The sequence below is a fragment of the Lepidochelys olivacea genome, assembly GCF_965140295.1.
Source record: "Lepidochelys olivacea isolate rLepOli2 genome assembly, chromosome: 6".
Lineage (NCBI taxonomy): Eukaryota > Metazoa > Chordata > Testudines > Cheloniidae > Lepidochelys > Lepidochelys olivacea.
This window is the reverse complement of record NC_140416.1, coordinates 106883152-106895467: the sequence shown is the minus strand read 5'-3', so window position 1 is coordinate 106895467 and position 12316 is coordinate 106883152. Positions and strand designations below refer to the sequence as shown.

Below are 12316 nucleotides of genomic sequence, written 5' to 3'. Positions count from 1 at the left end.
AGCCACCCAGTCATACATACAATGCAACAGTGTGTTTGGGAAGAAAGACTCAATTAGAGGCCAAAGATTATAAAGATTTATTACCAATATTTGGGAAAAAGTTCTGACATCAGGGAAAAAGCAAATTGAGCAAGAAAAGGGGAGGGGAAGTAATGGATTCCACAGAAAGAAAAGCTCTCTCAGGGTCTGATCCAAAGCCCATAGAAGTCCGTGAGAATCTTTCCATTGGTATCAATGGGCTTTGGGTCAGGCCCTAAGAGAACAGAGACACTTTATCCTATACCCTTTCCTACTGCCCCTACCTGAATTCACACACTGCAGCTTGTTCATGACCAGCATCATCATTATAATTATTAAAAGAAAAAATTTGGCCAAAATGTTCGAACGTGCTTGCCTCGACTTAGGTATCCAGATCTAGGCACCTAAATAAGTGGCTTGATTTTTCAGGGGGGCTGAGCCCCTGCAGTTCCCAGTGAGGTCAGCCACTTCTTGTAAATGTTCATAACTGAACTATTCTGCCCTTAACTTTCTAAGACCATTTTTGTCTTCAACTTGTTAATGCACATATGAATCATGCAGCATTTTGATTGATGCCTGTGTCTTGCATATCCTGTCCCAACACACTCATTTCTTTTAAACATAATGACTTGTCTAGGTTCCCTAGGTTAGATCTGCTGTAAATAGTGCTTGTTGTTTCTTTTAAGTAGCTATTAAATAGTTCAGGAGCTCTTAAACCTTGCCAAAGAATACTTGTGTAAGCAGAGTCAGGATGAGCTCTACCCTGACATCTGGTGGTGAGTCATGTGGGTTGTGGAAAAGAACTTCAGGGGCTGATCTCATTTGCATAGGCACACCCACCCTGCCTAGATGGTCACTTTGGTTGCTGTAGGAGCCCCAGTTTCTCTGTTATTGGGGCAGGAATAAACTGTTATTATCCTGATTATGTGAATCAAGGACCGTGGAACAGTACTTGGCCTTTTGTTATGATGGAGGGACTCACCATCAACTAAGCAGCACTTGCTAGGCAAGAGTCATGGGTTCCAACACCCAGTGAATAGAGAGGTACCTGGGGTTAAGTATTAATATTTGGTGGTATGGGCCCCTTGGTGAGGGCCTTACATATGAATTGTACTTCTTCCTCTTTCCACTATGGAATATCAGAGTGAATTTTGATTCCATTAGGAGTCTAGTTACAGGCTGCTGAGCTGAATTCACTTTAGGTTAAAGGTGCACCAGCACTGAGGCTCCCCTACTACGAGCTGAAATCACAAAAGACCTAAACTTACTGAGAGCTGAAATCACTGAGTGTTGTGTTAAGTAGGGGGGGAGCCTGAAGATATATTGTGGAGCAGTTTGCGGGATGGCTGGCAGAGCAGAGCGGCTCTTGGAGCAGAGCAGTTTGCAGGATGGCTGGCAGATCAGAGTGGCTGGTGGAGCAGAGCAGTTTGTTGGATGCCTGGAGCAGCTCATGGGGGCAGCTGGCAGAGAGGAGCCCCATGGAGAGGTGGGGCAATCAGCTTTGGACCACGTAAGGTGCCCTTTAAACCCCGCCCCCCATCTCCACCCAGGTTGGGAGGTGGAACTCTGCAGATAAACTTTTGAACTTTGGGGCTGCCCTGACCCGGGACAGAGACTTTTGGGTTGTTGGACTTTTGGGACTCTGGGTGATTTTGGGTTGCTGGACTCAAGAACCAAAGGGAAAGGACATGCCCCAATTTGCTTGGAGTGGGTTTTTTGTTCATGGGTTTGCTCATATGAATCCTCTTGGTGGTGTTTCCCCAACATAATGCCACATTGTTTCTCTCTGTTATTAAAAGGTTTTTTGCTACACTCAGACTCTGTGCTTGCGAGAGGGGAAGTATTGCCTCTTGGAGGCGTCCACCGGGGGTGGTATATATTTGTCCCAGGTCACTGGGTGGGGGCTCAAGCCGGTTTTGCATTGTGTTATTAGAATGGAACCCCTAGATACTGAACCCGGCCCTTGTTGCCGCCAACTCTGATGGGCAGAAGGGTTACACTTGGAATAAAAATAGTGCATAAACATAACTGGAAATGAGGTTATAGGACTGTGTTTGATTGTGTGAATCAAATTGGGTGTTGTGCTTAGGGTCAAAAGGGGCTGCACAGAATGTCAGGCAGGGTCCTTAGTGACCTATCCCTATTATCATTTGGGTTCTCCGTTTGAAACTATTCATCTTACATTTGCAGTAATAAAAAATTGCTTTCCAACTGCAAGTAGTGGGGTTTAGATTAACTCAGCCTGCAATGATAGTACCATTGTTTCAGTGTGCAAACTTGATTTTTTTTTTCACTAGGCACTAGGAAAGGTCACTTGCATTAATACCAGACATAGGGGAGAGGGGAAGCAAAAGAACAATTAGGGTATTCCTAATTTCAGTACTATTGAACCAAGTTAAAATCCACAATTAAGCCTGACACGTGGTCTAAACCCTCTCTGGTGGCTATTAGGGAACATGTGATATGGAAGGTCACCTGCAGTTTGAATAGCTGTGAAATAATCATGCACTGTAGATTGCATTAGGACTTGTCAATGTAGGTCTGATACAAATCCCATTGAAGATTGTGGGGATTTTTCCTTTGATCCCGATGTGCTTTGGATCAGGCTCTCATTTCTTAAGGACCAGTTAACACAAGGTTGTTTAACATGATGGACCAAAGAGAAAAATTGGTCTTACCTGACAATTTCTGTTCTTGGAGCCATCTGGCACAGCGGGCTTGTTCATATCTATGGAGGTACTGGAGACTGCTGGAATTCAGCCATCAGCCAACCCTTCAGGATTTGCTCCAGCAAGTTCTGCCTACACACAGAGAAAGTATGGTGGTTGAAGCATCCGCTGTTTGCAATGTCTCTATTGCAATGTAATTTGTTTGCTTAGCAGCAAGCCTTAATGTTTGGAAGCTCATTTAGTTTTGTTGCTTTGGGGAACCAAATGGCAAACCTTTTATTTATGTAAATTATTTTTTTTAAATTTGACATCTCAGCCACACCCAGCCTCAGGGTGGTGAGGCCCTCAGAGAGGATTACAAAGTCAGGCGGAAAAGGTGAATGTAAGCTCATTTGGGCAGAGACTGTCCCCTCCTGTGTGTGTGTAGAGCAGCTAGCACCATGGGGCCCTGATGTTGGTTGGTGCCTTGAGGAATTATCACAATACAAATAAATAATAATAAAACCCCTATTTCAAGTGCCCAATCCAAAAACCACTGAAATCAACGGAAAGATTTCCCCTGAAGGATGAATAGGGATCTGCCTCGCTATAACCCTAGATTGAAGAAAACACATGGCACTTCTGTTCTCACACATAAAAGACTCAAGATCTATCCACATTAAGAGCAGCTGTAGGGTAAAGTCGGTTTCCCCTCTACCCTCTCCAGGTGAATGGCTCAGCTAAAGTCAGCTGTAGGGGGTCTGCTGAGGTCCCTGCTATTGTTTCCCGACACATGCTGTGACTTGCTCTGAGACAGAAGCCCATTAAATGGAAGCTTGGGTGGATGTGGCGAGTCTGAAATAGAAGAAGCGCTAGTACTGATATGGGAGTCTTCATAAACAGCCTTGGCATCGCTGACAATTTGTAAAGAAGACACCCGTACTGAATGTGGTTCTAACATATGTAACTTTGAGGTCAGTTCTGTGGCTGGCGTGAAGTGGCATGTTGAAGATAAACATCTATCAAGTCCATAGATGACAGGAAGCCCTCCAGTAAAATTGTTAGTAAGACTGATGAGGAAAATGTTAATTTGAATTTGGGTTTGTGATATGCTTGGGTAAGGACTTCAAATGCAACACTTTCCCCCTCAGTCTTTTTGGGATCACAAAGATGATCAAGAATCCTCCAGCTGAAGGATTTGCTCGATTGTTCCTATCTATAATGGCCATCTGGCTGCCTTCTTCATGGCTTAATGCTGGGAATTGGACAAAGCTTGGCATTGGGAACCAGTTTAACATGATTTCCTTCCTGAAGCATTTCTCGCACCTTTCATGAATCTGAGCACTTTTGGCTTGATTAAAGATGGTCTCCTCCTTGCATCCTGGGACTAATTCTGATCTTTCACCAGTCTGAACTCTTTTGACATTGGTGCAGCTTAGACTGTGTAAAACCAGAATCAGCAGCTTTGATTCTGGACATTGTGAGGCTCATGTGATAGTCACACACTTCTTCTGTTAGAGGAACCTTTTTTAGAGAGAAGGTTCTTTCTGAACTTCCCCCTCTGGCAAAGCTATTCCTTGACTGGTTTCTTGCACTGGATCCATTTCATCTGTTGGACCTATCCATGAACAAAGAGAACTTTGTTGAATTGCTTGAAGAGTTTATTTTTCTTAGTCTGAGGCTTGGAAGATGGGAGCATTTTGCCACTTCTTTATTCAGCCCTTCAGTATGTGGACTACACCCTACATATTTGGAGGATACTAGTAAGTTTTACCCTGATACTCTGCTTCTTTTCATGCTGGAAGCCAGAACTGCCTTCTGCTTGCCAAATTAGAAGCAATTGCCTGTGCATAAAATCTGTGAGAGTCCATTGATGCATCTGCCATAAAGGCTCAGGCCAGGGTAACCTTATTCAGCAGTGGCTTTCTCTTTGTGTTTCATGTTTACTGCTCTTTCCACTCTCCAAGTTCCACTCTCGAGAGGGACATTTAGTTGTTGTTTGGAGTTGTATAACGCATACTCATCAAAGAATCTTTAGGCACGTGTTCAAAATGTGTTGACTGACCACGACAGCTACTACTACTTAGAACTTAGCAGCTTTTATGTGAGGTCTTGAAATGCTTTATGATGTTAGCTATTGTGATCTCCTCTTGGAGATGTGGAAACTGAGTCACAGAAGAGTTAGGCCACAGAGCAGGCCAGTAGCAATTTCAAGACTAAAAACTAGATCTCCTAAAACGTCTGACTAAAAAACTGCTGACGCCTGTCAACTACTTTAACCACTAGCCCATGCTGCCTTCCATGTGACATGACAGTCTATATAGCACATAATAAGTGCAATACTTTCCTCAGATACCTGAATCAAAGAACTTTTATAAGCATAAAATGCTTCATAATATCATTTCAATGACTGGAAAATATGGCCATTACACAGAGATGCCCTTGATTGATAGTTTCATCCACTTCATATGCATGGTGCTGCCCCCTCCACAGCAAGGGACAGCACCATATTGTAGGATCTCTGGACAGGATAATAATAGAGACTAGCTCCATTTTATCAGCCAGTGGATAAGTGTGAATTTAGGGATTCTTTATTAGTTGTATGATTGGTACAACAAACTAAGAGCTGTGAGAGAAGTACTTTGGGGTGTTCATGTACTATCTCATAACTGTCTTCAGTTCTACGCGCTAAAGTAGCATTTAATCCCTGGCGTGACCTTATTGAACTCAGTTGAATTTCATCAAGGATGTATTTATCCCAGCATTTTGTAATGATCTTTGTGAAATGTTTTGGTACAGAGCATTGCACAGATAAAAGAACCAACATTCATAACCAGCAAAATTCCATGTTTTTTGGTAAGGAAGTGTCTCTTAGAGATGGTTATTGCTGGAATATTCTGATATTAAAACCCTGCAAATTGTTTACCAATTCTTTCTGTCCTTGCTCGAATAAAACTCATCACTGGTGCTGGTGGGAGTCTTGCCTGGCTAAGAGTTGAGGAAAGGCTGCAGGATTTGGCAGTGTGTTGTTTGCCTTGTGCTGCAAAAGTTCAGTTAGTTTGTTTCTGGCAAGCAATGTGAGCAGTTCTGATGGCTTTTTTATTGTATTTAATTATAATGATAAACTGGGGCAGTGATTTGCAATCACATTTGGGAGCATTACAAACACAATTCTAAGGAAAAAAGGTTTCCTTTTATATTACAAAACACATCGATAGTGGAGTGGGTTGTCTGAGGCAAAATTCCTGATATCTTATATTCTAAATCTTGAAGCTTTTAAAATATTATTTTTTATTCTGTGGGAGTGGACTGTGATTTTTACTATCCACAAAAACTGTAATGGCAAGAAAATAAAAACGTTAGCACAAACTCGGAATACCACAGTGCTTTCTTATACATTTGCATGTGAAATCAAAGTCAAAACATGCTTTTCAGTATTAAAAAATCACATAGTTCAGAGGATAAGTGGAGGATATAGTAGGGAGAACAGAAATGATATCCCTGGTACAATTATATGCCTTCATTTATTTAATGCTCACTTCATTATCCAGGGCACATACTAAACTGGTGTTAAGGCCACACTGAATAACTAATGCTGTACTAGGGTTCAAGTACATTTTTAATCCAAGCTCAATTAAAAATTGTACAAGGGTCAATTGAACAAGACTGTGAGCTCCTTGGGGAAAGGACTGTCCAGTAAGCACCTATTGGCATTTTATCTGAGAGTGGATGGATGTGATGGTCCTAACCAAATTTTGCTGAGAACTTTGACAACTGCCAAGTTTTTTCTGTCCGCTGTTGGGATCTATCTTAATTTGTTTTTTCTAATCTATAATTATTTTTAAATTTGGAGCGATGGATTGAGTTAATTTACACCAAAACTGGAAAAGAAAAGTTTTATTACACACACACTTACTCACTCTCACTCTTGGGATGCCTTCCTTTACTTTGTGTTTCTATGACTCTTGCCCTTTTGTACCAGGATGCCCCAGGGACTTTTCACAAAACAATTGTCATGACAAAGCAAGAGGCCTATCAATTATAGTCAACTGGCAGAACAGCTAGGGAGCAGAGACCTCTCACTTACTGCACACTAACTGGTTCACTTTATAGTTATCCTCTTCTCCCCTGCTTCTTTGTCTCATCCTCCTGTTGCCACTTGTCATGACCTAGACTCTTTGGGGCAGGGATTTTCTTTTTAGTGTGTGTCTGTATCGTGATTAGCGTGACAAGGTCCCGATCAGAGATGACACATAACTGTTGATAGTGGAGGGTGGGGGGCACAATGTAAAGGTTCTGGTGGTATGCAGTGGCCTTCAGGGCAGGGCATATAAACCCTGGCAGAAATCTGGGGGGACATGTGACTCCGCATGCCCACCCCCCCATGCATTGCCTGTGGTCCTGATTCTTGATCCCTAGGTGTAGCTCCAATACAAATACATAAGGGAACTAGGAGCTTGGTGTGAGACTGTGGTTGGGCCCTGCAAGATGACAAGGAAGTGACAAGAGTGGAAAAAGAAAGTTCAATAAACACACACAAGTGAAACATGAAGTCTGGAAATGAAAACTGTATATTCTTGACAAGATGAGCGCACAGGCAAAAGCTGCTGCTGGGGCACCCCTAACTAATCAAAATGGTGTTTATACAGGGCATGGCTAGAGGAATTATTCAAGCATGGTCACATCTTCAGGGCTTATTTTACAGCACACACAAGTATTTTGTATTCTCTCCAAAGCTACCGCCATCACTTTCACCACTTTTTAACCAGCATTCCTGAGCTAGTAGGAATTAGAGATGGGAAAATCCTATTAGCTCCCATTATTCTTCTAGCTATTAGTGCTGGACTGTTTCATACATTATTTAATCAAGTGCTCTGCCCAGTCTAATTTAGATGTAGTGGGGTCTGCAAAGTGCCATCTATGCCTCATAAGAATAAACATTCTTATGGTTGAAAGAGATTTTTATAGTATTTCTTTACTTTGAAAATGGCTGTGGCTTTTTTCCTTTACACCCCCTCCCTCCTTTTCACCATTAATAATCACTACCTCTTATATAGTGCTTTTCATCTGTTGATCTCAAAGCACTTTACAGAGGGTAGTATCTTTATCCCCATTTTACAGATGGGAAAACTGAGGCCCTGAGTGGTGAAGTGATTTGCCCCACATAGCCTAGTGGCAGAGCCAGGAATAGAACCCAGCTCTCCTGAGTCCCAGCCCAGTCCTCTATCCATTAGGCCATTCTATTAGTTAAGCCTATTTTTTATTCCACCCAACTATCTTTCTTTTTGTCTTTCCTTCTTTTTAAGCATGTATGCCTATAATATATATTATGGCACAAAGTTTTAGTTTTGTGACTCCTATTGATATTAATGGTAGTTATAGGTCTAACACTCAGTGTGCAACTTAAAAAAAATAAGGACTGGGGTGATTTACACAAAGGGGCAGGACCCTGACTGAACACTGTGGACTCTTAGAAGATAATAAGCCTGCTGCATACATGTGGTGACATCTGTTTTAGTCTTGTGGGAGAGGAGTGTAGGTTGAGGTCTGGGATGTTCTCCTGAGACATCCTACTTCTCTGCTCCATTTGCTTTCTATTAGGCTTGAAAAAGAAATGAAGCCGTGTTAAATGATTTCAAAGTGCCATTCTCTGTACTTCATTCCTATTTTGCAATTGCCAGCTCCCCATAATTCCTAATGCTAAGATGTCTAAAATAACACTCCTTCTATTAAGAGAACCAGGGCCAAAGGATCATGGACCACATTGACTGACACGGAAAACCTCTGTTAGAATAATTTCCATTGGGTGTTTGATTGTTTGGGGGTTCAGCACAGTTTCTTCTTGTGCAAGAGGGCTCTTCCTAAACCAGGAACTAAATTTGCTTTCCTTCCTTCATGAAGGCTTTTAAAAACTGTAGTATTGACACACTGGCTCTCATTTGCAGCATGTCTCCAGCTGACCTCTCAAATGCAAATTTTTGCACAGGCAAAAACAGACTCATGTTTTTACATGCATACAGACAGCTACACAGGCAAGTCAAGTAGCTGGGCACTCAATCTGTGTATGTAAGTTTAGGGCCCTAGCTGAAAAATTTGATCTGTGATGACCACGTTACCCGGGAATGGTCATTGTAGATTAGGTTGTGTATATCTGATTGTTAGAATGCTCGTAGCACTGAGCCCAAACCAAAACACAAGAGCCATGAAGGTGGTCACATCTGGGTCAAGAGCTGAATTTTGCTCCCTGCGCTTGAATCTGTAATGGACCAAACCAACTCTCCCCTCCCCACCTTAAATTTGGAAAAGTTTGCATCTGGATCTGATTTGTGTGTTCTGTCCCATCGCCAATGACTGTATGGTCCTTATATACTTTTTATCCAGTCCTCTGTATCTTTAGGTAGCTGGAGGGAAGAAATACATTCTTATTTTCAATCTGTTGCTTTTTTTTTTTTACATTCAAATGTATAAAGTCAAACTGGGGAGAATCTCTCTGTCCACATGAGAACTGCGGGCTTACGTTGTTTGGCTGAATCTCCTTGATATGGGTAGCACCTGTGTATTTCCAGTATCTTGGAAATTGAATACCATGCTGAGCCCGTACTCCCAATGGTTTTGTATTTATTTAAATGTATCCTCAAACCACCACTTTGCTTCCTCAATCCCATATGACATAGAAGGATCTTTGCTGCCGTGCTGCATTAAATCCACTGCTGTGAGGTGTTAATAAGCAGACACAGAAAGGGAGTTAGTATAGAGCAGGTCTCAGGCTTTTTCATAGTGAATGTAGGTCCCAACAGAGCATATCTCAGGGACAGCTCACCTCCCAGTTCCAGTCACATGGGCTGCCTCACCAAATGTCTCTGTGGCAGCTACAATGATTGCTTAGAAGGAAAACCAAAATGTGTACAATAAATCTTTTTAATGCAACACAGCAGCTGGAAACAAGAAAAAGAAAACAGCACCATACGACCAGCCAGCTGTCTGTGGACCGACAGTAAGTGATTTGTGGGCCATCCGTGGCCTGTGCACCACAGTTTGGAAATCGCTGGTTTAGAGAATGGGCCATGTGAACATACTACACAAAGCCTGTTTTTACGCAGTTGTGCTGCAGTCTTACCACCTCGTGCTTTGCATTTCTATTGCCTCCCTCTCTCCCTTACCTTGTGTTTAGCCTGCCCCGTATAAACTCTTCCAGACCTTTTTACCTCTGTACCATCTTCCAGTCTGTCCCTTAAACTCTCTCACTAGTGGGGTGTGACATACCTTGCATTGTTACCTATTGTGTATCTCTTCTGTGTGGTACAGTAACAAGCACAAGCCCCTAACTGGGGTTTGTCAGAGGCTGGCTGGCCCTTTAAAGGCAAGCCATGCTCAGCCTTGCCTGTGACCTACCTGCTAGCCCCTTGCTAACGGTGATTTGGCAACTTAGTGCTAAGCATTCACCAGCTGCAGAGAATCAGAGGGACGATTCAAGCAGAGCTGAGAAGTCAGTCTCGGGGAGAGAGACTACAGAGAAGTCAGGACTCTTTTGCAGGTAGGACAACCCCCCACTTTCCCTAGGAGCCGTGTGAGGCTCCTGTGGGGTGGCCCTGAGAGTAGAGAGTGGACCTGGGTTCCCCCAGCAGACCCTGAGGAAGGGACATGCAAACCCAACTGAAGAAGCAGGTTAGGCTCCTGTTGGGGGAGGCCTTGAGTGAAGGCCAGTAAGAACACTGCAGTGGAGCCCAAGAGGGCCGGCAGAATTATTATTGGGATGTTTATCCTGGCCTTTCAGTTGGACTGTCTGTTACCCTAGAAGGGGACTGAACTTAGTGACTCAGCTGGATGGCCAAGCTTTGGAAGACCGGGTGAGAGGCGGATGGCCTGCAGCCTGGAGACAAAGGCCCTTGCAATATTGTACCTGATACAAGAGGATGCTACGGGTGGTGAGTGTACTGCCTTATAGGGTGCAAAAAATGATCATTCTAATTTTTACTTAATTAGAAGTATAGGTATGTAAAAGAGTGCCTTTGACATAAATTATAAAATATAATCATACACTTCCTAGTTCCAGCTGCCTTCTCAAAGCAGAAAATAACCAGCTTAAAAAAATACTAGTCTAGCTCTCCAATAATAAACCGTAAGAATTTATGTTAGCAATGGGCAAATGTTTCAAGGTTTGAAGAGTCCATTCAGCTGAGCATCAAAAGGTTCAGATGATTCACTGAAATGTAGTCAAATCTCTTTGATCGAGTAACTGGTATTGACACTGCATGAGAATAGGAGTACTTGTGGCACCTTAGAGACTAACAGATTTATTTGAGCATAAGCTTTGGTGAGCTACAGCTCACTTAGCTGTAGCTCACCAAAGCTTATGCTCAAATAAATCTGTTAGTCTCTAAGGTGCCACAAGTACTCCTTTTCTTTTTGCGAATACAGACTAACACGGCTGCTACTTGGAAACCTGCATGAGAATAAATGCCCTCTGTTGCGATTTCTGGTAATTCCTGGTTCCAGCCAGGTTGGAGAGGTTGGGTACCCAATGAATAGCCTTTGTTACAGCATTGTGGTGTGGTCTTCTGGTCTCTGCCCAAAGCAGTTGTGTACATAAATACAAGTAAGAAGTTAACTGAATGCTAGCAAACCTAAATGTTTTGGTGCTAGTTTTAGGTGAAAGACTGGGTTAAGTCTTACTTTATTTGAACCAATTTGCCCTCTTGAACTTGGGCCCAATTCAGCAAAGTTCTGAAGTCAATGGGATTGGACACTTTATGTCTTGATTGAAGGTTCTTTAATTTATTTCAGAAATCCTGTATTGCCATTATCCCTGAATTCCATTCTAAACCTGAGGAATGGTCCAGTGGCTAAGACACTGGGCTGGGACTCAGAAGCCATGTGTAGAGCTCTGATGACTTAAGTCATTCCATTTTGTAGAGGATTACCATCACACATAATATGGTGACTTGCTCCAGGGCAGTCCACCTGGGGGGCTGCCATCAACCTTGAAAGCCCTTGGTTCCTGACTGCAAAGCAGGCTGGCAGGAAAGGAGGCAGGTTGTTTCAGAAATTTTCTGTCCAGCTCTGCTACAGACTTTCACAATGACCTTGGGTAAGTCATTTTGTCCCCAGTCCAGCAAAGCACTTAAACACATGCTTAACGGTAACTTGATTTCAATGGAACTACTCAGAGATTTAAAGTTAAGCACATGTTTAAGTGTTTTGCTGAACTGGGACTTTAATCTCCCCTACTGTAAAATGGGAATCCTGCTGCTATCTCACAGGAGTGTTTGTAAGTATAAATGTACTGATATTTCTGAGGTGTTCAGATTGTGTGGTGGTGGATAATATATTATAACAATTCCAAGGCGCATAGATAGAGCTACTCTGCTGTATGTCATTCTCAGTCCCTGAGTGTCACTTAACACTGATGTGCACAGACAAAGCATGGCAAACCTGAACATATTTTTAAGCCGTTACTGGCTCTGCTATTCTTTTTTCCCTGTTAAATGGCAGCAGTTTATAGCTGGCCAAAAACTCTTTCCTGAAACTCATCGAGAGATGTTTTGCTTTTAGAAATCTAAAACTTGAGTCAACCTTATTCTGTTTAATGTCTCCACGAGTAACTAAAGTTTAAATCCACTTTATGGTCACCATCATTTATTAAAGGTGAT

General features: G+C 42.5%; 1 protein-coding gene across 1 annotated transcript in view; it reads right to left on the bottom strand.

Annotated features, from left to right (window-relative positions):
- Nucleotides 1-12316, bottom strand: part of PPP2R5C (protein phosphatase 2 regulatory subunit B'gamma) — a 326481-nt gene that overhangs the window by 300645 nt on the left and 13520 nt on the right. Inside the window, exon 2 of the mRNA XM_084630786.1 lies at nucleotides 2697-2819. Coding sequence (XP_084486912.1) covers nucleotides 2697-2722 — 26 coding nt within the window. The 5' untranslated portion in view covers nucleotides 2723-2819. The remainder of the gene's footprint in view (nucleotides 1-2696; nucleotides 2820-12316) is intronic.